General features: G+C 42.1%; 1 protein-coding gene across 1 annotated transcript in view; it reads left to right on the top strand.

The window, feature by feature from the left end:
- The first annotated feature begins 8,510 nt into the window (after positions 1-8,510).
- SLC17A8 (solute carrier family 17 member 8) overlaps positions 8,511-24,255 on the top strand; it is a 40,908-nt gene continuing 25,163 nt past the window's right edge. Inside the window, exons 1-2 of the mRNA XM_019732069.2 lie at positions 8,511-9,982; positions 20,797-21,049. Of these exons, the coding sequence (XP_019587628.1) occupies positions 9,882-9,982; positions 20,797-21,049 (354 nt within the window). The 5' untranslated portion in view covers positions 8,511-9,881. The remainder of the gene's footprint in view (positions 9,983-20,796; positions 21,050-24,255) is intronic.

The raw sequence follows: 24,255 nt of genomic DNA on the forward strand, positions 1-24,255 counted from the left end.
TTTGGGCCACACACACATCACGTTCCTTTAGCACACCTTGCTTTGGACTGCATTGTGACATTTATGCCAGGAATGACATTGGTTCACTCTCACACAACAATAGCGACATTGAGGACCCAGAGGGGAAATTTCAGGTTTCAGTTCAGGAGTAAATGTACTTCTAAGCCCCTGATTTGCCCTTTTGAAGTCTCTGAATAATATAACAAATCACTTATTGACAGCTGGGAGGTTCAGCCAAATTTGCAGGCCTCCTGGAGCGAATGCATAGGACTTTAACTGTATGCATTGTTCGGTACTTATCTTCTGGCTTTATCTGATTTTTAGATTTTATTTCTCCTTTGCTCTGAGTTCCTCCCCTCCCCGCCCCGCCCCCCAAGTCTTGTATCATGTTCTTCGAAATTCTCATTTTGGAATAAGTTGGAGTGTAAGTAAGTATTTGCGGTGAATGAGTTTAAATCTTGTCTCTTTCACTTGCTGACCAGATGAAGCTTTTCCAGCTGTAAAGTGAGGACCACGCCTTATATAGGCCCGTTAGGGTTAAGTGGAATTCTAGTCATGAGGCACCTGGAGGACTCCTGGCACATATGGTCGGTGCTTAATAGGTATCCCCACCTTCCTTAGGAGGGACATAGGCCTCTAAAATAATATCCGCGTGAATGAGGAAGAAATACCTCACCTAGCATTATTCGAATTCATGTATTCTTCAAAAAACAAGCCAAAAAAATAGATTTTTAGGCTTGGCACTGTGATACTCTTGGGATACAAATTCTAATGAGATCTAGACCTTGCCCTCAAGGAATTTACACCATATTAAAAAGGTAGCTGAGTAAGCAGACAGTTACAGGACAGTGTGATACAGGCTGAGACAGATCAACGGGAGCGACGCCCAACTTAGGCCAGCAGAGTCAGGAAGGCTTCAGGGGAGATGGGCCTGAGCTCAGCCTTGTCTGGAGCCTTTTAAAACTTGTTTCTGATGCTATCGAATGATTACTTAGGAATCACATTTTCCCAAATTAAACTAGACACATAGGAGGGGATTAGAGCAGGTAACTCCCAAGGTCCTTTTGAATTCTGAGATTCTATGAAAACTGCTTTGTGGGGACAGAGCCCCAGAAAGTAGTTTACAGGCTCTCGGCCTCACGTGGAAGGGTGCTGGCTCGGGTGGTGGATGGCTGTCGGCTGTGGCTGATTGGCCGTCGGCAGTGGCCGGTTAGCCGATTGGCTGCTGGTATGGCTGCTGCGGCTATGGAGGAGAGCTGAGGAGACTGCCGAGGATTGCCGAGGAGCCTAGGAGAGCCGAGGAGAGCGGAAGAGAGCAGAGGAACAGTCGAGGAGAGTGGAGGAGAGTCGGTCAGTCGGTTGGCGGAAAGGTGGACGGCAGGTCGCGTGTCCGGTGGGCCCAGCCTCCAGTGAGACCATAGTGGTATGACTCCCCTACCTATGGCTCCGTGGGTGTTCCTTTTTGGCCTCACTATATCCTGCATTCTTGTGTGGGGAGCGGGAGCAGAGACCCCGCAGGCCGCCCCGCCTGAAAAATGGTGCAGCGAGCAGGGTCTCCCCACGACATGCTTGATTAAGGAAATGACTGCTGATTACTAGGAAAAGTGGAATTAATGTTGGCTGCTTAAAACCTTTCCTACTAAATTCAGCCAGGGATGACAGCAAGGCAAGGAGCAAAATAAGTGTAGTGGGGTTTTTTTAGCTAATAATTTATACTTCATTGAACATTTCAGAAATTTAAGAATGCACTTTTGAGCTCAATAAAGATACACTGAATAGATAAACCTATTCCTTTAAAACTGGCTGGTTTGGGGGTGGGGTGGGCTGTGGAATCTTTGACTTAAATGTAGTCTATGAACTACCAGAAGATGTCACTGTCTCCTAAATAATGATCCATTACATTGGTCCCTTTTCAGGTACATGTTTTGAACGTCAGCAGGCTGTGACGGATGGATAAGAATATCTGGCTTCTAGTAGTTAAACTTTAAGAAGGGTAGGACCTCGCAAGAAATACTTGTGTGTAGGTTTGTTCCATCTTAATTCTTGATGCCCTATATATGTACCCTGTTCACTGCTTTATGTATTGAAATTACCTGGACACTGAGTTCCATTTGCACTTTCAAGAAAAGGGAAGGTGGTGAAAAACTCTCCAAAATATACTCTGATCTTGACTTCTTCCCACATTTTCAGGTTGCATTATTATGATGCAATTGCATTTATTTACTAAATTATCAGATTTTCTAGGATATTTTGGCCTTGGACACAACCTAAGATATCCTTGAATCTTTTTTTCAAGTCACCATTCATAATGTGTAAAGCAAAACTGGAAAGTGTTTCCACACTGGAATAATACTGGATGAAATGAACGGGTATTTCCCCAGCTAATCACAAATAGGGACTTCAGATAAGTCTGAACCAATATACAGGGGTGCCAAAAAAATGTACACAGGTGAACACTTTGGTCAACGTTGCTCAAACAGGAGTTCGCCGTAATCAGAAGTGCCTGGTAACCACTTTGAGCACTTCTTGTAATTGCAGAAGTCAAATGTGACTTGTGTTCATCTTTTGTTATCGGTATATATCAAGTATTACAATTTTAATAACAGTTTTTTCTTTTCTTAAAATGTGTATACATTTTTTTACACCCTCTGTATACTCCGAGTGTCTAGGCAATAACACACACTTTAAAGAAAAAATAAAAAATAAATTTTATTGTTTTTACAGCCAGAAAGAAACCAAGAAATTGATATTTGAATGTCTCATGTTGGGGGCTTTGGGGAGTGGGATCTCCAAGATGAAGTGATAAATCATTTATTAAAGGCAACCAGTGACAGCCAGCAGATGAGGGTATGATTTCTAGTCCAACTGTGCCCAATACCTCGCAAGAAGTAAGTACATACTGGTCTTCTCCATGACCTTGGCTCCAACGGTAAAGGGAAGTAGTCTATCCAGGTAGGTACTTAGAAGGCTCAGAGGAGCAGTGGAAAATGAAGTTAAAAGTGATTCAAAAATGTAAGGGATTCATGTTCTAAGTAAATTCTGTGAAAATTGCAAAATATTTAGAAATTATTCCATGCTGTGTTAGACATCCTATATGTTGATCATTTGACTTTTACATTTTTAATTGGGAAAAAATTAATGACATCTCATATTTAGACAGTTATAATGACGGACTGAAAACAGAACTTGATTTTTCTAGGGTATCCATGTATGTAACCACATATTTGCAAAGTAGTATAGAGACATTTATTTAAGAATAATATACAATTATGTTCCTATAATTTAGAAACATAGAGCCAAAGCAATTCCAGTACCTACCTCACAGTAAGCTGAAATAAAATGGTACTAACGATGTTTTATTGTGGACTAGAAGGAACATGGTATAATAAAGTGAGCATTTGTAATTAGATGAATTTAAATCCTGATTCCACCAAAAACTGTAACTTTGAGTTACAGCCTCTTGAGTTGGAGCCTGTTTTCTGATATGTAAGATGGAGAGAATATCTATTTGGTCATTCTACTTGGTCATGTGTACTCTTTCATTCTACTTTGTGAGAATGAAATGAGACCAGGAAACTCAAGTCAGAACACAGTTAAGGACGCAATTATAATAGAATGGGGTAAGGGTCCCCATTCACCTCCCCTTGGAAGGGGTGTCTTATCAGACCGATGGTTGGTGGCAATCTTAACCCAGGGGTCAGTGCATCAGTGTTTTACGTTAATATCGCTCCATTTCACTATTGGTTTGCCCTATGTTTTGGTAGAACTTTATAGTGAAAGCAAACAGATTAGCATGTAATCTTAAAAAATAACACCCTGTTTTATTCATTTCTAAAATTTCCATAGCTCACCTATAGTTAGGCATTCAGTGATGTTTTGAAAGACACAAGGATTCTGAGTACATCTTTCCTGACTTATGTCAAAGGCAGTCTTTAGTACCCACAGTGGGATGATAGGATCTCAGTGTACTGTGTACCATGGTGATATGATACAAGTTCAGGAAAGAGGTTTAGGGATCTAGTCCCAGATCGTCACATTCTACTGGCCAGATTACCTTTGGCAAAATTGAGTCGTAGTATCTGTTTGTTTGTTTCACAGGGTTGCTGTGAGAACCAAGTGAGATACTTGAACGTGCTTCATATACATGTTTGCCAATGAAAGAATGAATGCTAAGTAAAGGAGAAGTGCAATGAAAAAACTCAAGTTTTATGTACATTCCAATTAGCACTGATGACAGTTACCAACAATACTCAAATTTGAAGGGATTGAGAGAAGTCCTGGATAAAACAGAAATTTTTCTGTTGGTCTCAGTATGTTATGGGGGATGGATAGGAGTTTGGAGGTGGGGTGGAGAAAGGAGTTCGCTGGGAAAGCTGCCGCAGAATTCAGGAGAGACTCTCCAGATGATTCGCTTTTTCATTACCTTTGTTTTCTTATGAAATTTCTTATTCAAAAAGGTGAATAATTTGGTCATTAGTTCAAAGCCAGGTTACAAAATGTCCATTTAACACTTGGATTTGATAAAATTATTTTCTTGAATAACTATTCTCTTCAGGTTGTTTAGCATTTGTTTGCTTTTTCCTTTGGTGTAGGTAGCAGGTTGGAATGAGTTCTGCACTTTTTCACTGTTGGCTTCCTCGCGTGGTGTTAGGTAGAGGAATCTTGATATTACATGATTTGGATTTTAAACCATTGCAATAGTCAAGATTCTTATCTGTGAGGAACAGTAAATTGAAAGAAGGCAATATGTTATAAGGGTATGGTATTTCATGAAACCCAAGGGTTGGACAGCTGGGTCTGGACAGACAGGAAGTGGACGGCCACTAGAAACAGACACCTTATCCTGGTAGTTTCATTCCTCTCGTTCTTTGCCAGACCAGTGTCCTATGCATCTGCAATCCGTAAACTAAATGTAGCTACTCCACAGTTATAGTTCCAGGGTCTTGCAAGATTAACTAGCAGTCTGTCAATCGCCAAGTTAAATTACCAGGACAATCTGGCATCTAACTGTTTTAGCTTGGTGCTGTCGGTGAGATAGGAAACAGTATACACAGGACTTTTGGAGCCCGTCACCATAAAGGGAAGAGAGGAATGGGGACACTAGAAGTTCCCTGAAAATGAGGACTTGCTATGGTCTGGGCAAGCACCCTTAGGATGTCTTAGTTAACATTATTGTTCTCTCAGGGAAGAGGCTTTTTTGTATAGAATGATGGGAATTCATCAAGTACATGTCAATGGCTGGACTTTTTTCTAATATATATTCAGTGTACATATCTCCAGCATATGCCAAAGCTTTTGTTTCATAGCCCTCAGGGGGTTCTGCTATATACCTAATGTGCTGTCTGTGTGTTATATTTGATGTTTTGAGATGGGAAGAACGTTTAAATGCCTCTCTGTAATGACCAAGTTATACGATGCTCAAGATCATTGCTTAACCTTGTTTTCTACCACATGGTGCATGCACCCACCTCTCTGAAACTGCAAGGTTCCCCAGGTGCCATGCTCCCTCGTGCAAGTCTTTGCTCTCACATTTTTTTCCTTTGTTTGTCTCAGTCTGTCTTGCCACTGAAAGCTTACACTACCATCCCCTCACGTAGGAAGCCCTCCCCCACTCTCTTCAGCAAGCTGAGTTAGGTGAACTTACCTGTGCTCCTATAACCCCATATGCGTCACTTGTCACATGTGATGGACTCATTCATTTTCTGAGTGATTGGTTTCTTCAAGGGGAGTATCACAGTCAACCTTTATTACTAGTGCCTCAAAAGGGCCTGCCACATAGTAGGCCCTCAAGAAAAAGTACAAATGAATAATAAATAAAATGACCCTCGGTTCTGGAAAATCTGCCTTTATATTTTCTTGTCTCTACTGTCAACAGCTCCAGTGTAGACATTAAGAGTACAGGCTCTGATGTCAGATTTCCTGGGTCTGTATCGCATCTCTGCTTAGTTTCCTAACTGTGTGAACTTGAGCAAGTTTACTTCAACTCTCTGCTATAATTTCCTTATCTGTAGATGGTATAATGATAGTGCCTACTTCGGGGGGTTCTTGGGGGGATGAAATGAATTAAGTGCTTAAAGTCTGGCATCTAGAAAATGCTCCATAAATGTTAGTTATTATTATCAACCATCTAAGTCACCACCAAAACCTTTTGTAGGTTCAGATGTGTTTCATAAGTGATACATTCTGCAGGAATGTTTTGTGCTCTTAGCAGTGATTTACCCTTAAGAGAGATTCGTGTGGTCCTCGCCTAGTAGTAGTGCTCCCATCATGTGCTCTAAGAGGTTAGTAACTAGGGTATCTGGGATTGAGGAAAGGGTTACAGATGCACAGGGGATCCTTTCTACAGCAAGAGAGTGTATTTATCCTAATTTGATTGTATTTGCTGTTGATGAATGAGCAAGCTTTGTTGGAGACAGGTAAGGACTTGTTGGTGGAGTGATTAGATGTGTGATTTCCTGGGGTCTTAGCATTCTCAGCCTTGAGGGATTGTGGGTGCAAGGTGTGTAGTCAGAAACTATCCTTTAAAGAGCTTGGGGCTGGACAGGATTTTTGCAGAAACTGACAAAGTGCTCCTGAAATTTGTATGGAAACGCAAAAGACGTAGAAGAACCAAAACAATTTTAATAAAAGAACAAAGTTGGAGGACTTTCCCAATTTTTAAACTTATTCTCAAGCTACAGTCAGGATATTGTGATATTGGCATAGGACAGACATAAAGATCAATAGAACAGAACTGAGAGTCCAGAAATAAATCTTTACGTTCAGTTGTTTTTTGACAAAAATACCAAGGCAATTCATTGGAGAAAGGATATCATTTCTAACAAATGGTGCTGGAACAATTCATTATCCACATGGAAAAACCCTAACTTACATGTTACATAAAAATGAACTTACAATGGGTCATACACTTAAATGGAAGAGCTAAACAATAAAACTTTTAAAAGAAAAAAATAGGAGAAAGTATTCAAGATCTCAGGTTAGGCAATGATTTCTTATATATATGAATAAAAGCACAGTCTGTAAAAGAAAAAAACTGATAAGTTGGACTGCATCAAAATTAAAATGTTTTGCACTTCAAAGTACAGTTTGAAGAAAATTAAGAGACAAGCAGCAGACTGGGAGAAGATACTTGCAAATCACATATCTGATAAAGGATTTGTATGGAGAATATATACTCAGACACTTCAATAATAAGACCAAAAAGACATTTAAAGATGGGCAAAATATTTGAATAGAAATTTCACCAAAAAAAAGATATATGAATGACTGATATGCACATGAAAGATGGTCAATGTCATTAGCCATCAGGGAAACAGGAATTAAAGTCACAATGAGATACCATTTAATACCCACTGGAATAGTTATACAAAAAAAGACAACAAATATTGGTGAAGATGTGAGGAAATGGGAGCCCTTATACATGCTGGTGGGAATGGAAAATAGTGCAGCCACTCTGGAAAATGGTAGTTTGTTAAGAAGTTCAACATACACTCACCATATGATGCAGCAATTAAACTCCTAGGTGATTTACCCAAGAGAAATGAAAAGATATGTCCACACAAAGACTTGCACGTGAATATTCTTCAGAGTTTCATTCAAAATAGCCAGAGATTGGAAACAACCTAAATGTCCATAAATAGGTCAGTGGATAGACACACGTAGTACGTATGTCCATACAACAAAATATTCCACAGAGAAGAGAAAAAGGAGGAACAGACTGCTCATACAAGCTGTGACACAGACAAACCTCAAAATCATTACGCTGAGTGAAAGAAGCCTCATACAAGAGACCATATATTGTATGATTCCATTTACATGAAATGTCTAGAAAAGACCACTCTTCAGAGACAGTAGACTGGTGGTTGCCTGGGGCAGTGCAGGGAGATGGGGAGTCACAATATGAGGGATAGTATTGGGTGATAAAAGTGTTCATCTGCTTTGTACTTTATGGTGACGCTTGCAGAGCTTGGTAAATTTACTAAAAACCATTGTCCACTTGAAATGGGTGAACGATGTAATACGCAAAATATGCCTTGTGAATGTCAGAGGAGGTAGTGAGGGAGGGGTGGGCAGAGAAGACAGGATGGGTTGAAAGAGAGAGAATGAGAATATGAGAGTGAGAAAGACAGCAGGGCTGGCTGGAGCCAGGCTGTTTGGATCTGAAACCTGACAAGTCCAACCTCTCTTAGCTTCAGTTTCCTGTCAGTAAAGTTGAGGAAAATAGTAAGTTACTAACCACAAAGCAGTGTTGGAAAGGTTGTGATAATTCCCGGAGTGCTTAACACAGGTTTTGAACCAGAAAGCTCAATAAATGTTAGCCATAATAGCAATAATAGTTAGTGGTGGTGGTGTTTAACCGACCAAGGATCCAGCTCTGATTTAGATCAATTTGCTTCACATCTTGGAGGAGGATTTGGACTGTGGCTTGCCGAGGGCGGTGACTGGTCCTGTGGAAATGACTCTTGGGGAGCAATAGTTTAAGGCTCGGAGTTTGTCAGTCACATGAGGTGGGAGGGTGGGAGCATTGGCGCCTCGAGACGAAGGCTGTTTCTTCATGGCAGCGGCGTTTACGGAGGCGACATCCTGCTGCCCATGCATGTGGGAGCAACATGGGATATTTCAACCCTGGTCACCAATGATTTATGTGACACCACTACAAGCCAGGCCCTGTGGAGCAGAGGGCAGGGGCCAGGTGATTTGGAGGCACAGAGGAGGGACACCTAACCTTGTCTGTGAGGGTTTGTAGAGGAAGTGATGTCTCAGTGAGACTTAAGAATCCCTCAGAGTTACCCAGATGAAGGGTGAGGGGAGTTACCCAGGTGGAGGGTACAGCTTGAGTAAACCCCAGACGCCATAGGGAGCTGACTGGATTCACTGACGTGATATGAAGAACAGAGTGACAAGAAACAAGGCTGGGGTCCCTGGAGGGCCTTGTGTGTCGTCATGAAGAACTTGGATTTACCTTGAGGACAGTGAGGACCCGTGAAGAGTTGCAATCAGGTCAAGGCCGGCTCAGATATCTTCAATGAGATGGTCCCAGTGGCACCTATGCAGCATACCTTGACACCCTGCTCTGTTGACCGGGAGCAAACAAATGCCCTCCTAGATGTCTGTGGCCGCCTCAAGTTCAAGTGCTCCTTCACGGACCACATCCATACTAGAGTCTGGCTGAAAAACTGTTTCATGGCTCCCACGAGGGGCTGACAAGACATAATTTGGCGGCTGAGAGCCTGTCTGCAGGACGAGACCTCAGAAAAGCAGAGGACTTGTAAATGTTTCATACACTCCATCCTGGGTGCCTGCTCTGGCTCAGAGCCCATTGCTAAGCCCCAGCTGCTGAGGGGCAGGTATTGTGCTGGTTACTATAGCATCACCTTGGAAAGGATCACTCAGTGAGAGCCACAGCTCCGCTGAATGAGGCAGGAGAGGGATGTGGTCAGAAGCAGCAGGAGGGGCGGGGAGGTAGGCCACAGATGCTGTCGCTGGTCTCAGGGCACCTTGTGGGCTGGAACCCACTTCAGCTTCTCCAGCTGCAGCCCCAGGGAGGGAGCGAGGCTGCACTCAGCCTGAGAGCCGCTGCCTGAGACAGCAGCACACATTGCTGCTGAGCTGGTAGCTTTTTAAGGAGCTGAATTCCCAGCCAGAAGCCCCTTGGCTGCTGCTTCTTTTTTTTTTTTTTTTTTCTGGGTGGGGGGTATAGTCTCAACTTGAAAGATCTTGGCTTGGTGTCATCTCCTTTTTGATTTAAAGTTGTTACCTCCATGAGAACTGACTTCAAGGTGTTCATCAAGGAAAGCAGAGTGTTCCCCACGCTGGAAATGAGAAAGGATGACAGTTTCTGAGACTGACTATTAGCGGCTTGGAGGTGCCCCCCATTCAAAATGCCTTTGAAAGCATTTGATACTTTCAAAGAAAAAATTCTGAAACCTGGAAAGGAAGGAGTGAAGAACGCTGTGGGAGATTCGTTGGGGATTTTACAAAGGTAAAGTTTGAATGCAAACTTCAGGTTTATTTCTGGGTAGCTTCGTATTGCCAGTGTTTGAGAGAATTTGCTTAATGATTTTAAAGCCATATTTGAATAAGGACAAGGTGGGTCAGATGAGATGGTCTAGAGCTCCTTCCAGCTCCAACAGACAGTGCCTGGGGAAGGGGTTGTGGGGGAGGGGGGGATGGGAAGATGCATTGAAAGTATAGGGTTGAATTAAGAAAATACCAAGACAAGCATTCTGCTGATACAGCAGGATTAGCACTTACTAGAGGTAGTGACATTGCATATTGTGTATTTGGCATTGAGTTAGAAAAGATTTAGAGAGATGATATTTTGTGTTAATTCAATAGGAATGACAAAGATGGTTATGCTTTGAGCTGAAATGAGTTTTAAGAATTTTTTTACTTCATTTTTTACTATAAATGAAAATTAGATATTTGCAAATTATTGAGTTTATTATACAAACTAGGTAAAGTGATGCCTGGGTGTGTAGTTTTCAAAGAGAAGGGTAGTTACACAATGGTTTGAAGAAGATAACTTAAAAAATTAGTGTTATTTAAAGCAGAAAATCTAACATGATTACAGTGGGAAAATGTTAAGCACTACCATTGAATTGAATGTTTTTATCCTAACCAAAAAATGAATCTTTTTTTTAAAGTAAAATATGTTGTTCGAAGGAGAGTTTGCCATAAATGAATTAGTTGATGTGACATTTTAATTTGTGATTTTTTTTGTAGACATAGTGAAATCCTCCCTAGGTTTTATTGATGAATTAAAAAGTGGTCATTATATACAAGGTAAAATGACTCCCGTAATCTCTCTGATATAAATAAATGTGAAAAATGTTCTTGATAAGATTTTTATGTGTTTGAATGGTTACTGCTAATCATGATGAGTGAAAATGCCACCTGGTGTCTTCTTTTAACTTTTCTATGTTAGCTCTTAAATATAGAAAGCTTTAACATTTAAAGGACAATTTCGAGGCACACTGAGATTCATTCCATTTCTTGTGTTTTATAACACAGGGGCTCCTGTCAGTGTTAAGCGTTTTATTGTATCACTCTTGATGAGCTTTCATAGTAAGAGAACAGGTTGGGCACCTTATTAATTAGTGATTAAAAATAAAAGGGTTTTAATCAAACGTACATTGAATTTTAATACATAGAAGAAAACCTAGCTGAAAAGTGAAAGCCGAATAAAGTAGCCAAACATAGGACATGATTATAATAACCTATTATTTTAAGAGTGTTTTATCCTTCTGTTGAGCTCTCCCTGGGTAATGTCTTAATATGGTGGTGTTTATTTGATTAAAAATGCAAAAGGCAGGCACAGTGGCTTCACTGGCATATTTAAGTGATGACAAAGGAATCTGAAAAAGTCAGGAATAAAAAGCAGGGCTTTGAACCATAGTCATCATTATAATCACCAAACTCTGCCTTAGTTTATAAAATACTTGGCAAAACAGCACTTAGGAATTTTCCAACTTTCAGTTTGCGTTTTTTGAAATTTGTGTTTTTATTTATTTATTTTTTTAAACAAAGAGACTTATCCTAAGAGCTGGTTTTGCTGTGTTTGATTGGATGATGCACTTGAAGATCCTTTTGTTTACCAGATGGTTTATTAGGGATGTAACACAATTTTTAACCTCTGAGTTGTGCAACCTCAACCCACAACTCTGTGTTTAGGACTCAGAACAGTTTCCTCAGAATTGAACTATGGAACAATAATAATAGCAAAACGGGTAAAAGTACTTGAGATCTTAGAGAATGCAGTAAATGCATGCTCGATGTTATTATCATTGTCACAATTGTAGAGTGACTTTAACATAAAGAAAGTCAAACTTGAACCCCTTCTTTCAGTGATCTCTAGAGGGGACTTATTGGCAGAGGAGGGAAAAAATGGCAGTAACTGACCAGTGAACCAAGTTGATCCTCAGCTCTAGGGGTCTTTATGCAGAGCTCCAGAAGTCGGTCTTCTCCAGTGACACCAGCTCTGCCACGCACTTGGTTTAACCTCAGGTCTGTAAGATAATTACATATCAAATGCCTTGCCCAGAGCCTGGCATATAATGGACATCCCCTCCCCTTCTTGATTTTTCACATTAAGCCAGTCGACAGAATCCAATGTAAAAAACAAAACAAAAAAACCCAGAAAGCACTGTTTTCTGTTTTGTAAAAGGAATAAGACAAAAACATTTGGAAGTAAGAAACCCCAACTTTCTAACTTAGCAAGTAGTGTAAGTCATAGATGCCTGATAATGTTTGAGACTGAGATCATCATCTAAATGGAATTCTTGAGGTGCTTTTTAGTCTCGGCGCGTTCTCATGGGCAGGGGAGTGGCAAATGCACAGGGAGACACCTTTGAAGTATGCACTTGAGGCTGGTTACTGTCAGGCTTTATTAGCCTTTCTTGAGAGCAGTCATTGATAAGAAGCAGCCGGACAGTTTCATCAGCTAAAAGTATAATATTTTAGAAGTCTAGGAGGACTCACTTATTGTCCAGTATTGGAACAGATGACACAGAAGGCATTAAATTTGGAAATTAATGTCCAGAGATTGATTACAGATTTGTCCAATGACAATATGGGTGTCCTCTAATTATGTGTAATAAGTTATAATAACAAACACTATGTTCCAGGTACTGTAAACTCATTTAATTCTATTAACAACCCAATGAGGTGGGGCTGATTATAATCACAGTTTTACAGATGAAGAAGCTGAGGCACAGAGAGGTTAAGTAAGTTGCCCAAGGTCACACAACTTGAAAGTGGCTGAGCTGAGTTTTACACCAGATGTTCTCTGCTTATTCTCAATCATTACACTCTACTCCCTCTCTAATTAGGTGTCTTTGTTCTTTCCACTTGTTATCTTGAAATTTACCCACTCACTTAGGTTTAGTGGGTTACTTGGGCTGCAGTGTAGATAGCAATCTCTGGATCTTAAAGCAAGTATGGGCTTTTCTCCTAATCAATTGTAGTGTTGAAAACTGCCCAAGAAGACTGGGGGGAAATCTGGTCTCCTTATAAGTATTTATATCTTCTCTTTAGAGAGATGGAACCAATCCCTGTGTTGTGCCCATCTCATCATGCAGATGAAACTAGTCTATACCAAACGTGCACTGTCTGCTCCATCAACAAAGGCAGGTGTGAGAATGGGCTCAGATCAGGTGAGCCTGGAGTTCCAATCGCCGTGACATCACATGCTTTCTGCCTGCACAACCTCAAGCAACTTGGTTTCCACCCTTGCGGCCAAAGTAATTCTACTGAAAGTCGGATGTCATCTCTTGCTCAAACCCTCCCCATGGTTGCCCACCTCACTCAGAGTTAAAGCCAGTGTCTTTTCCCTTTAAATAAGAACTTGACCTATAGGACCTTGAGAAGTCTCACTGACCTCATCGCTGACTTTCTTTTCCTGTCTCACCCCACTCCAGCCACACTCTACACACTTACTGGAACTCCCTGGGCCCACTCCTGTGCCAGCTTTTGCACCTGGAAAGTTTTTTTCTCAAAGCACCTGCTGGCTCATTCCCTCACTTTCTTCAAGTCTCTACTCAAAGGTCACCTTCCCAGGGGGAGCTTTCCTAACCATTCTATTTAAAGATAAAGCTCACCTTCCCTTCTCCCCCCACCTGTTCCTTGTCCCTCTTCCCTGCTTTATTTTACTCCACCTTTATCTTAGGGAGGGTGCCCTAAAAGCAGGGCTTGAGATGGGAATTTGGATGAGCCTAGCATGTGATTTATTGAGCGGGAGCTCTTCCCGGAAAGATTGGGAGGGAGGCAGTTAAGCAGGACAGGAAAGGAGAAAATCAAGCAAGGATGTGATCTCGGTAATGCACAGGAGACAGATCACAGCAGGGGGCTCTGGGACATTACCAGCCCTAAGCCAAGGGGCTGTGTGTCTTTGTGTCAGTCAGTCACTGACTGGGCTGCCACACCACGCATATGGATTTATAATGGAAGCCACTTAGTGGTTGGCAGTTCTCCCAAGCAGGGAGCCGTTGCAAGCCGTTGCCAGCTCCAGAAGTGTGCTGGCCTGAGAAAAGGGACCTGGGGAGTACATTACAGTATCTGTGGCAGCCCACTCACTGTGCCACTCAGATCTACTTGCTTCGCACATTAAATTCACCCCACCCAGGTACAGCTTCTCCAAGGCTCTGTCGTCATAAAATCCGAGGAACCTTTAAGAGAAGAGTTGGTGGGATGTACTCCAGCTCCCACTGCTCTGGCTGGTCCTGCCTCTCTACCCTTTCTCGATTCCTCTCACTTCTATTGCCTTCCTGGTGGGTTGACCTAGTCCTTCATCTCTGAGGGGTCTGAACTGTTGGTTAACAAGTCCTTACCAGGTCTGGTTGCTCTTTTTGAGTTAAACTAAACAAGGCAGTATCAGCAGATGTGCCAGTGGATCACCTGAGGTCCAAACACATGCCTTCCTGTTCTTGTGATGAAGCAATAGTCCCACCCCCTCCTGAAGATCAGACCAATTACTCTTGCCATCTGAGTGATTCCCCAACCTTACCTTTTGGTCTTGGCAGGAGGACCCCAAAGTGATGGGGCCACAGTCATAGATGTATATTCAATGGGTTTTCCACTGTATTCCAAAATTGAAGAATTCTTCCTTGGGAATCAGGACTTCTGGACCCATAGAGCCTAAAGTTGATGAAATGAGATATTCTTCCATTGGATTGCTGGGAGTGATGGTGAGTGGGGCCACCCCAACTTCTACTTCTTGTTTCCAAGACCCTATTCTACCTTTTGGGGACATAGCCCCATATAAAACTGTTGGTTTATGGAATATCTTGCATCCTGAAGGATAGTATCTTATTCTGACAGGGATTCATCTCTAAGCTGATGCCTCAGCTGCATCTTTAAGAGGCTTCCCTTGGTCTGGCAGGCTGCCAGGTATGAGGTAGGGTCAGTGGATCCCATTGTCACGTGCCCCCACTGTACCTCCTTTGTCATAAATTAGATGTCTGGGTCTGAGGCAGTGTTACGTGGGATCCCACGTTGGCTAATCAGGATTTTGTAAATCCTCAGATAGTGATGCTGAGACCCGCAGGTTAAAAGGACACACTCACATGTGGAATATATGTCAACACCAATTGTGATGAATTGCTACCTTTTTCAGGATAACAGGAATCTTATATAAACACTTTGGCACAAAGAGGCTGGTCTGTCTCCTCAGGGATTGTGCCATCTCAGGCTCTCAGCATTGGTTTTGTTACTGACCGTGGTAGCTAGATCAGTGTTGGTGAGTGAGAGCCCAAGCATAGCCTTCATCTCTGCTCCCATGGTTACTCCCCTCGTCCACTGCTTTAGGACAGGGTGCCGGAGAACAGTGGCCAGCTAACATCCACCAGCCAAGTCAGCCTGTCCATTGGCTGTTCAGTGCCCCTTCCAGGTGGAAGCGCTCTGGTGTCCGTGCCCGTGCAGCATAAAGATCTCACACTTTGTGTCCACCTCATAGGTTCACCCACATGTCTGCGCGTTCCTGTGAGTCAGGTCCCTCCACTGCCATTCTGACTTTGCTGCCCTTGTCTCTGATCTTTAAAGTACTGCCACTGGCCTCTGCTCCTCAAGATTCTATCATTCCAATTGTCACTAGGGAGCCCAGTTCTGGAACAGCGCCCCCTATTGTCAGATCCAACCTTCAGAGGACAGCCACTGCTGAGGTGCTCAGTGGTGCTGGTGGCCACGTCACCACGGCGTTCCTTATTGCCTTCTCTGCCATAACAGTTCTGGCATCGCTCTTAAAACAGAAAAACCGTTCAAGACAGGCCTATTTATTGAAGCGTGTGATCAACATTGAAAAGATGCCGTGAATTTTTATATTCCAAATAACAGACATTGAAATTTTAGCGAAAGAAACAGACGGCAGCCGATTTAATCACTAATTCATTTATATGGTCCAGTCAAACTCAGTAGTTGTTACAACAGGCATGACGAAATGAAACAGGCCTGTAATTTAGGTTTACTAGACAATGAAGGAAAGGAGAGGAAGTGGAGCACTGAACCCAAAGAAGACGCCTCTGTGGTATCCTTGGCTATTCTCTCTCCAAAAGGAACAGGAGAGGCAGGAGCAGTGATGCCGGACTTGCTTAATAAACCATGACCTGACTTCACCAGGTCTCCGTCTTCTGGTTCTTATTCAAAGGGGAAAGTCACTCGCAGTTAAATTGAAAGGCATAGGTCACTGATAGTCAAATCCACTTCTTCAAAGATGTGCTTTGCTCCATTACTGAACCACAAGAAACTCTCAGATTATTTTAAAAAAAAAGTGGCCATCATCTGACTGCAATGCAATAATGACCAGAAAGTAGTACACAATGATTATTTTTTTTAAAAGAAGTCATCAGGCTCCTCTCGGTATCTCCGCTGTGTCTAAGTTTCTGAGGGCACACAAGCAGCGCCTTGGAAGCACCGCCTCGGCCTTTCCAGGATGGCAAATCCTGGGTCCTGGGAGAATGCCCCCTGTATTAGTGTCCTGGGGCTGCTGTAACAAAGTGCCACAAACTGGGTAGCATTGGTTTATTTATTCTTTCACAATTCTGGAGGCCAGAAGTCTGAAATCAAAGTGTCATGCTCTTTCTGACGGCTCTAAGGGAGGATTCATCTTGGCCTTTCCTCACTTCTGGTGGTTGCTGGTGGTCCTTGGTATTCCTTGCAGACACGTTACTCCAGGCTCTGCCTCTGTTGTCACATGGCCTTCTCCCCTGAGTTTCTGTATCTCTATGTTCAAACTTTCCTCTTTTTATAGGGATACCAGTCATTGGATTAGGGCTTACCCTAATCCAATATGACCACATTTTAACTTGATTACATCTGCACACACCCCATTTCCAAAGTTGTCAGAGGTTAGGACTTGAACTTATCTTTTGGGGGGACACATTGCAACCTACCCCTCATATTGACAAACTCTCCCTTATCTTTATTACCCCTCCATCTCCCTCGCATCCAGCACCTTCAGGATCCCAGGCACACTTTCCTGCTTCCTGTTGGGTACATGTCCGTCAGATCCTGCCTCTCTGGTGTATAGCCCTTCTCTTCCATTGGCAGACCCAGTCCATGCCCACTGGGATTTGGTTCTACTTATTGGTCTCGTGCCCAGAAAGGGAGATAGGAGCAAATCCTGAAGAGCGTCAACATTGTCTTGTAAGTTACCTGCCCCGTTGGAGGCTTTTGCATAGTTTTCAAGTTAGAGGAGGGACAGCCATCTTCCGACAACGGGAAGTGTCCACTTATGCAGGTCCAGAGGGTTCTGAGGAGTTTCGGGTGTTAGATGTTCAAGTGCGCTATCCCCGAATCCACGTCTCAGATATCCTCCCACCCTAAATTCTCAGGATCCCATTTCTTATCAGGGTCTCAGCTTTGGTATAAGAGACCTACTTAAACCCAGAATCCCACCTTCTCTGGAGTTCTCCTGTGTTTTAAACTAAGCTTTTGTTTTGTGATAATTTTAGACTTACAGAAAAGTTATATAGTACAGAGATTTTGTATATACTCATTACTCAGTTTCCTCTAATGTTAACGTCTTAGATTACTGTGATACATTTGTCAAAACTAAGACGGCAACATTGGTACATTACTAATTAAACTCCATCCTCTATTAAAATTTCATTACTTTTTCCACTAATGTCATTTTTCCTGTTCCAGGCTCCAGTTCAGGATACCGCATTGCACTTAAATTGTTATGTCTCCTTAGTCTCCTCTGATTTGTGACTTTTCTCTGCCTTTTCTTATTTTTCATAACTTGGACAGGTTTGAGGAATGCTGGTAGGGTATTTTGTAGAATGTCCCTCAGTTTGGGTGTGTCTGATATTTTTCTTATGAGTAGACTTGGGTTGTGAGTTTTTAGGAAGAATATTACACAGGTGAAGTGTCTGTCTCTTCACATCTCATCAGAGTGTACATGCTATCAACATGACTTATTATTGGTGATGCTAATCTTGGTTGCTTGGTTAAGGAAGTGTTTGCCAGGTTTCTCCACTTTCCCTGCTCTGCTCTTCAGAAGCAAGTCGCTAAGTCCAGCTCACCCTCGGAGGGGATTCTGCCGTTTTTGCAATGCAGTCTTGGGCTTGATCTTCAGTTCTTTCTGCTGTCCAACTGCAGGAGGTGAGGGTCTCTTTAAATGGTGACAAGGAAGTGACTGACTCCCACTTTCCTTTAGATTGATGATTGGTTGATCGAATCCTGACATTTTTCTCTCTTCAAATCATCAATGGCATTTAACAATAGCCACGCAACTCCATGGAGAAGTTGCGATTGCTCCCATACCTCCCCCATAACCAGGGATACTGCGTGGACCAGTGCATTTTATCCCAGTTCACCAAGTTGAAATTGTGGCATTTACACTGGTACCACATGCCAGGAACTACTAGCACTCCACCTACCACAAGTGATGAGGTCCTCATTGCCAGCTTGTAAGAAATCAAACTCAAAAATCTCATTCTTAGGGTCTGCTTCCTAGAACTATCTCTTACGGACTTCCCAGACCAGGCATTCTGCCTAAGAAGCAGGGAACAGAGCCTCTCAACTTTGAAACTCTCCGCCGTCTCTCCTAACTCTTATCTTCTCCTAGTCTAGCAGTATATTTTCTTATCTAGGATGTATTTTCTCTCTTTCTCCAACTTTCCCCAAATATCTTTAAGGAATACCCCTCATGCCACCATGTTTCTGATGTCACTCTGATATAAACTGATCGCTGCTTCATTCACCTACTTTCTCATAAATCATTTCTTAAATCTTGTTTGTGAGCCATTGATACCAGTCTCATTATTTGGTTTGGGTTCCTTTGGAAGTCAAGCCTTGATAGCTGAATTTTTTATTTTCTCATTTATTCATTCAGTATACATTTATTTGTGTGCCTTCCATGAACCATGTATTTTGTTATTCACATCAACAGCCAGCTGAAGAGACTTAGGGTGAGGTCCTGCCCAAAAGAGCTTCTGTCCTCGTGGAATTTGGAGCCTGGTTGGTGGCACGTGGAAGTGTTCTGGTTCACCAACCTGGAAACTCCCCAAATATCTTTAAAACAACCAAATCCTCTATGTGCTTTTTAAAGCTCAGAGCAAAGACCATAGGCTCAATACCTACAGAGTGAAGCAGGCGATATTGTATTTTTTTGACAAAGACATTCATTCCGTGTTAACACTCAAAAATAGTCCCCACTTCCACAAAGAAACGTATGGTATTACTCAAAGTTCTGAGTTGCAATCAACAGAATGAACTGTAGCTTAAGTGGGAGAAATGTAGTAAAGCCTGTTAGGGAGCTTTCAGACTCTCTGGGAGGACCAGGTCTGGATGTTCTACCTCCAGAAAAAAGGCAGGAGGGAACATACTGTAACACTAGACTGCTCTAGCTAAAACACAGCCACCACCAATGCTTGCCTCTAAGTATTAATTATGATTTGGTCCAGTCATTCTGGCACAGCAGTCACAGAGGGACCAGTCGCCTCCGCCACTGTGTCTGCCAACCTTTGCATCACCATTTCCCCTTCATAACTGCATTTTCATCTTGTTGCTTCCCTCGGCTTCGAAATCTCACTCAAAGGCTTCTGATTTGTCCACATCTCACTCAAAGGCTTCTGTTGGTCCACATACCAAAGGCTTCTGTTGGTCCACATATCAACATCATAGCTGTAAGAAAGCACAGAAAAAGTAATTTTCTCTGGTGGTAAGGCAGGGCTCAGAATTTCATGACACAGGTAAGATATTGGGCATCCATAAAATGGTGGTTGACTATGTATATTTGCTCCTAGTAATTTTTGTTTTTTGACTTCTGATAAAGATGTGGGTACAAAAGATATTTTCCTTTCCTCTTCGTTTAGCTATAAGAAAAGCAACAGTGCAATTGTAAGGTTAAATGGCTACTGAGTTCAGTGTAGGGGTGACAACAGGGAGTGGTGGGGACTTTAGTAAACAGGGGAGCTAATTATACCCATGAAAGAATGTGGGCCTAATAATTTCACATCTTCAGATTTTTCAAAATAAGTCAGAAGGGTTACAATATAGGAGAGGATGCAAACAGTTCCTTTTATAATTGACACAAAATGTTCAGTTGGACAATTACTTTTTTTTTAAAGAGGAAAGTAAATTCACTATAACGGACATATCATAATCTGAACCTATAGAAGTCAATGGAAAATCCTATCATCCGGTTAACAGATGCCAGAAAATAACTGACTTAGAAGAACCACCTAAGGAAGAAAGAAAGGATACACAACCAACTGGGTGTGTTCTATGATAGAAAATGTACCTCCCTACCTTCACCTAGTCTTTTATTAAGACTTAGAAAAAGAGGAAGAAAAAAAATCGACAAATAAATGAATTCTCCACTGGATGTCGTTTTAGCAAGCTTCATGTGACATTAAAATTAAGGTCAAATGTAATAGTTAGCTAGGTCATGCAATGTGGATGAGGTCTATTGATACCCTTCAGAAGGAAATTCAGTAAAGCGTGTTACTGAAGACATAGTCTCCAGTCTTGAACTTGCATCCCACTTCACATGACTTGGTTTCCTCATCTATAAAATGGCAAGGTAACTGCACCACATGCGGTTGTTAGGAGGATGAAATTATTTTATGCCTGTGAAACTGCAACACAATATCCAAAATAGTAGTTTTAGCCATTTTAATTTATTTTAGTAATAATAATAATGATGATGGTAATAATAATAAATTTTAAAACTGCAGGCTACATCTTCTTTTGTGTCTTCCCTTTTCTTTTTTGGTATACCTTTTCTTTTTGATTAGTACAATTTGTTTTTTCTCTAATCCTGGCTTTTCTTCTCTGTGCACTCTTTTTCCACTGTAGAAAAATCGATGGGACCAATGAGGAAGAAAACAATATTGAGCTGAATGAAGAAGGAAGGCCAGTGCAGACACCCAGGCAGAGCCCCCCACTCTGTGACTGCCACTGCTGTGGAGTCCCCAAGCGTTACATCATTGCCATCATGAGCGGGCTGGGGTTCTGCATTTCCTTTGGGATCCGGTGCAATCTTGGAGTTGCCATCGTGGAAATGGTCAACAACAGCACTATCTACGTTGATGGAAAACCAGAAGTTCAGGTCAGAGTTGGTCTGTGGTGGGAGCTCTTTTGGCCACAACTGTGCAAATACTTCGCTATGTGAGAGAGAGAGCACTGCACCTCAGTCATATAACATGACAAAAATGTAGAGTGGCTACAAGTGGAGGTGATGGGGATGGATGCTGAATAACACAGGCTGGGTCCTTGTCCTTACAGAGATATACAAGCAAGCGATGACAATTCTTGTAGGTGCTTCGTTGGGGGAATTCAGAATGCTTGGGGGTCACATTGGAGAAAGCATAGCCCAGAATGCGATATTGTGAAAGAATTCCCCAAACAATGGCTGAACCTGAAGGATGAGGAGGAATTTGATAGGCAAAGAAGGTTTTGGTGCAGAGTTAAGAAGAGTGAAGAAAAAGGAATATCATGTATGGAAGACTTTAAGAGAGAGAGTTGAGAGAGCAAGAGAGTACGCATGTTTTAGGAACAGAGACAGGAGTTCTTTATCTTTTCTGTGCCACGGACCCCTTTGACAACCTGGTGGAAACTTATGAACGCTTTGTTAACATAGTTTTTAATTCTTAACATAAACTCCATGGGATTATAAAGAAAACCAATTATATTAAAATTGAGATACCAAAATATTTAACAGTAAAATCTGTGATATAGAAACATATGAGCTTCTTTATGAATACATCAGATGACAAAATCTAGCTATGGGTCTAAAAATTACTGTAATTTTGACTTTTGAACTATAAACAATAGTTTGAGGTAGTGGCAACAACTGTCATGTGATCTGAATATATTTATAATTTCTCCTACTAATAGAGCCATAGATACTGATAATACAGCTGTGGCTTGTTGCCTACATTCACAATTACAGAAATGCGAAATTTCAGTGAACCGTTAGTAGAAATAAAGACGCCGATTTTTTTTCCCAACCCAGTTCACAGAGGCAGAGGATTCCATCCACAGACTCCAGGTCGAGAATCCCAGTAAGAGAGTAGACCGTGGGAGTGAGCACCATGTGATAGAGAAAACCAAAAGAAGGATGAGGTCATGGGAAGCCTGGTAGGCCACGTAGGGAGTTGAGGATGGGCTTTAAGGACAGAGGTGATATGACCAGAATGATCAGATCCAGAATGAATGCTGTCCAGCTAGTGATCTCCCAATGGATTGGGATTGAAGTGAGTGGAAGCAAGAGGTCCAGTTCAAAGGCTGTTCAAGTTATAAGTGAATATACTTTGGTGTGACTTAAATAGTATTGTTTTTATGAATCACTGGAAAAATAAAATCTGGTTCATTAATTAAATGGTAGGCCTAGAGCAGTATTGGGGTTCTAGGGGAAAAAATGGAAATATACGCCCAGAAGATACCCAATAAATGCATGTTTCATTGTATTGAACACACACACCAGAATGAAGTCCATCCAGTTGCAGAGAAGAACTTGGTTGTTCTCTGGTCCCTGCCCACAGTTGGGGAAACTACTCTCTTTTTGATGCCACAGCTGAATCTGTTCTAAAGGATATCCTGGTTGTTTATTTTTTTGGAGGGGGGCAGGCAACTGAGGGGGGTATGTCATGCATTTTTTAAAATAAAGAATGATGTACACTGGCAAGGTTTCAGATGTGTATCACATGTATTCTTCCAGCCTTTTGTGAGCAAGGCCAGCTAATTAAAAGTTGTCTGCTGAGACCCAGAGCAAAATGAAATGCTGGTTTGCACTTGTTTGTTGCCTGAAAAGATCAGCCTAGGTCAACAGAGTCTGCTTGAGGTATATGGAGAAGATATTTTGATAAATCCAAGGACCAATGCTAGTGTGTGCTCTCTTAGTTTTTATGGTTTTGCCCTCTGGAGTCTTAGAGGAACTTACCGTCATTTTCGCTGGCTTCAAAAGTAGGAGTTGAATAGCATTTCAGAAGCTCTAACACAACTCTAATTTATAGCAGGCCATGTCTCTCTTACCCAGATAGCACAAAGCTTAGGTATCAACTGACATGTTCAAGCTGATGACAAAGATTTCACTAATTGTATTAAGAAGGGCTCTGAATAGCTGGTAATTTTGTTTGAGTTTTCATTTTATGGGGAGGAAACTAGACATTTTGCACTGAGAAATTTTTAAGTCCTCATTTTCTAAATAGTGGGAAACGTAAGCAGTATGAATAGTTAGGTCTTGCAAATATGTGGCATGTATTCTACTAGTGGTATAAAGAGTGGTTTTAGCTGATGTGTGAATAATCATTTGTAATTTAATAATTCTGTTTTAAAACATGTGAATCGCTTTGAACAGTTCCTGGCACCTGGTAAGCAATAAAAGACTGAAGTTTAAAGAACTTTGCGATGATTTCTTAGTGCTCTCTGGAAACGTCCAGATTCCTTCCCATGTGTCATGAGCCCCCTGTAGGTTGAAGAGGGTGGGCTTTGGAACTGGCCAGACCTGCTTTCAAACTTGACTCTTGTTTATTAGCTCTGAGACCTTGAGCAAGTTGCCCTCGTGTCCCGGTAAGGGTTTGCTGGTGGCAAAAGAATAGAAATTTAGTGAAACAGTTCAAATTAAAAAAGGAATTATGGTAGGGCTGTAGGGGAGCTCATGAAAGTGAAGATCTGTGTAAGTTTGTGCAGTCTGTGCTCTGGACGGGGTGGGGCAGCCTGAGGTGGGCCTGAAACGCAGGCTGTTCTCCACCGTCATGAGGAAAAGGAACCTTTATGTGATTGTTTCCAAGGCACGAACAGAGGCCAGGAAGGGCAGAGCAGAGCCGGCCTCATGGGAACTAGGAAATCCTCAGCTCAGGTCTCCCCAGCTTGCTTACTCCTCATGGTCTGTAATCTGCTTCATTCTCCTGGACTCTCCACAGAGTGTTTTCTTTCCTTTTCCATGGCTTCTCATTGCCCTCTAACGCTGAAGTTCCTTGAGCCTTTGCCTTGCCAGGGAGCTGACTTCCTGGGCCCTGAGTTGTTTGGGCCCTGAGTTCCTGGGCCTGAGTTCAGTTGAAGGGGACTTGCTTCAGTTCAAGTGTTCAGTATTGTTTACCTAGAATCTCTGGGTTCATATTTGGAGAGAAAGAGAGGGAGAGGGAAAAGGAGAGGGAGAGGGAGAGAGAGAACGAGAGACAGGCTGATTGGTTCTCTCTATTCTGTTGTCCAGTCAGCAGGGTGAGGCCCATGGTGCTGAGGGAACGGGGAGAATCCTCTTAGAAAGAAATGTGAGCAGGGAGGCAGGAATCCAGCATTTCTAGCAATTCTTTG

The sequence above is a fragment of the Rhinolophus sinicus genome, linkage group LG02, assembly GCF_036562045.2.
Source record: "Rhinolophus sinicus isolate RSC01 linkage group LG02, ASM3656204v1, whole genome shotgun sequence".
Classification (NCBI taxonomy): Eukaryota; Metazoa; Chordata; class Mammalia; order Chiroptera; family Rhinolophidae; genus Rhinolophus; species Rhinolophus sinicus.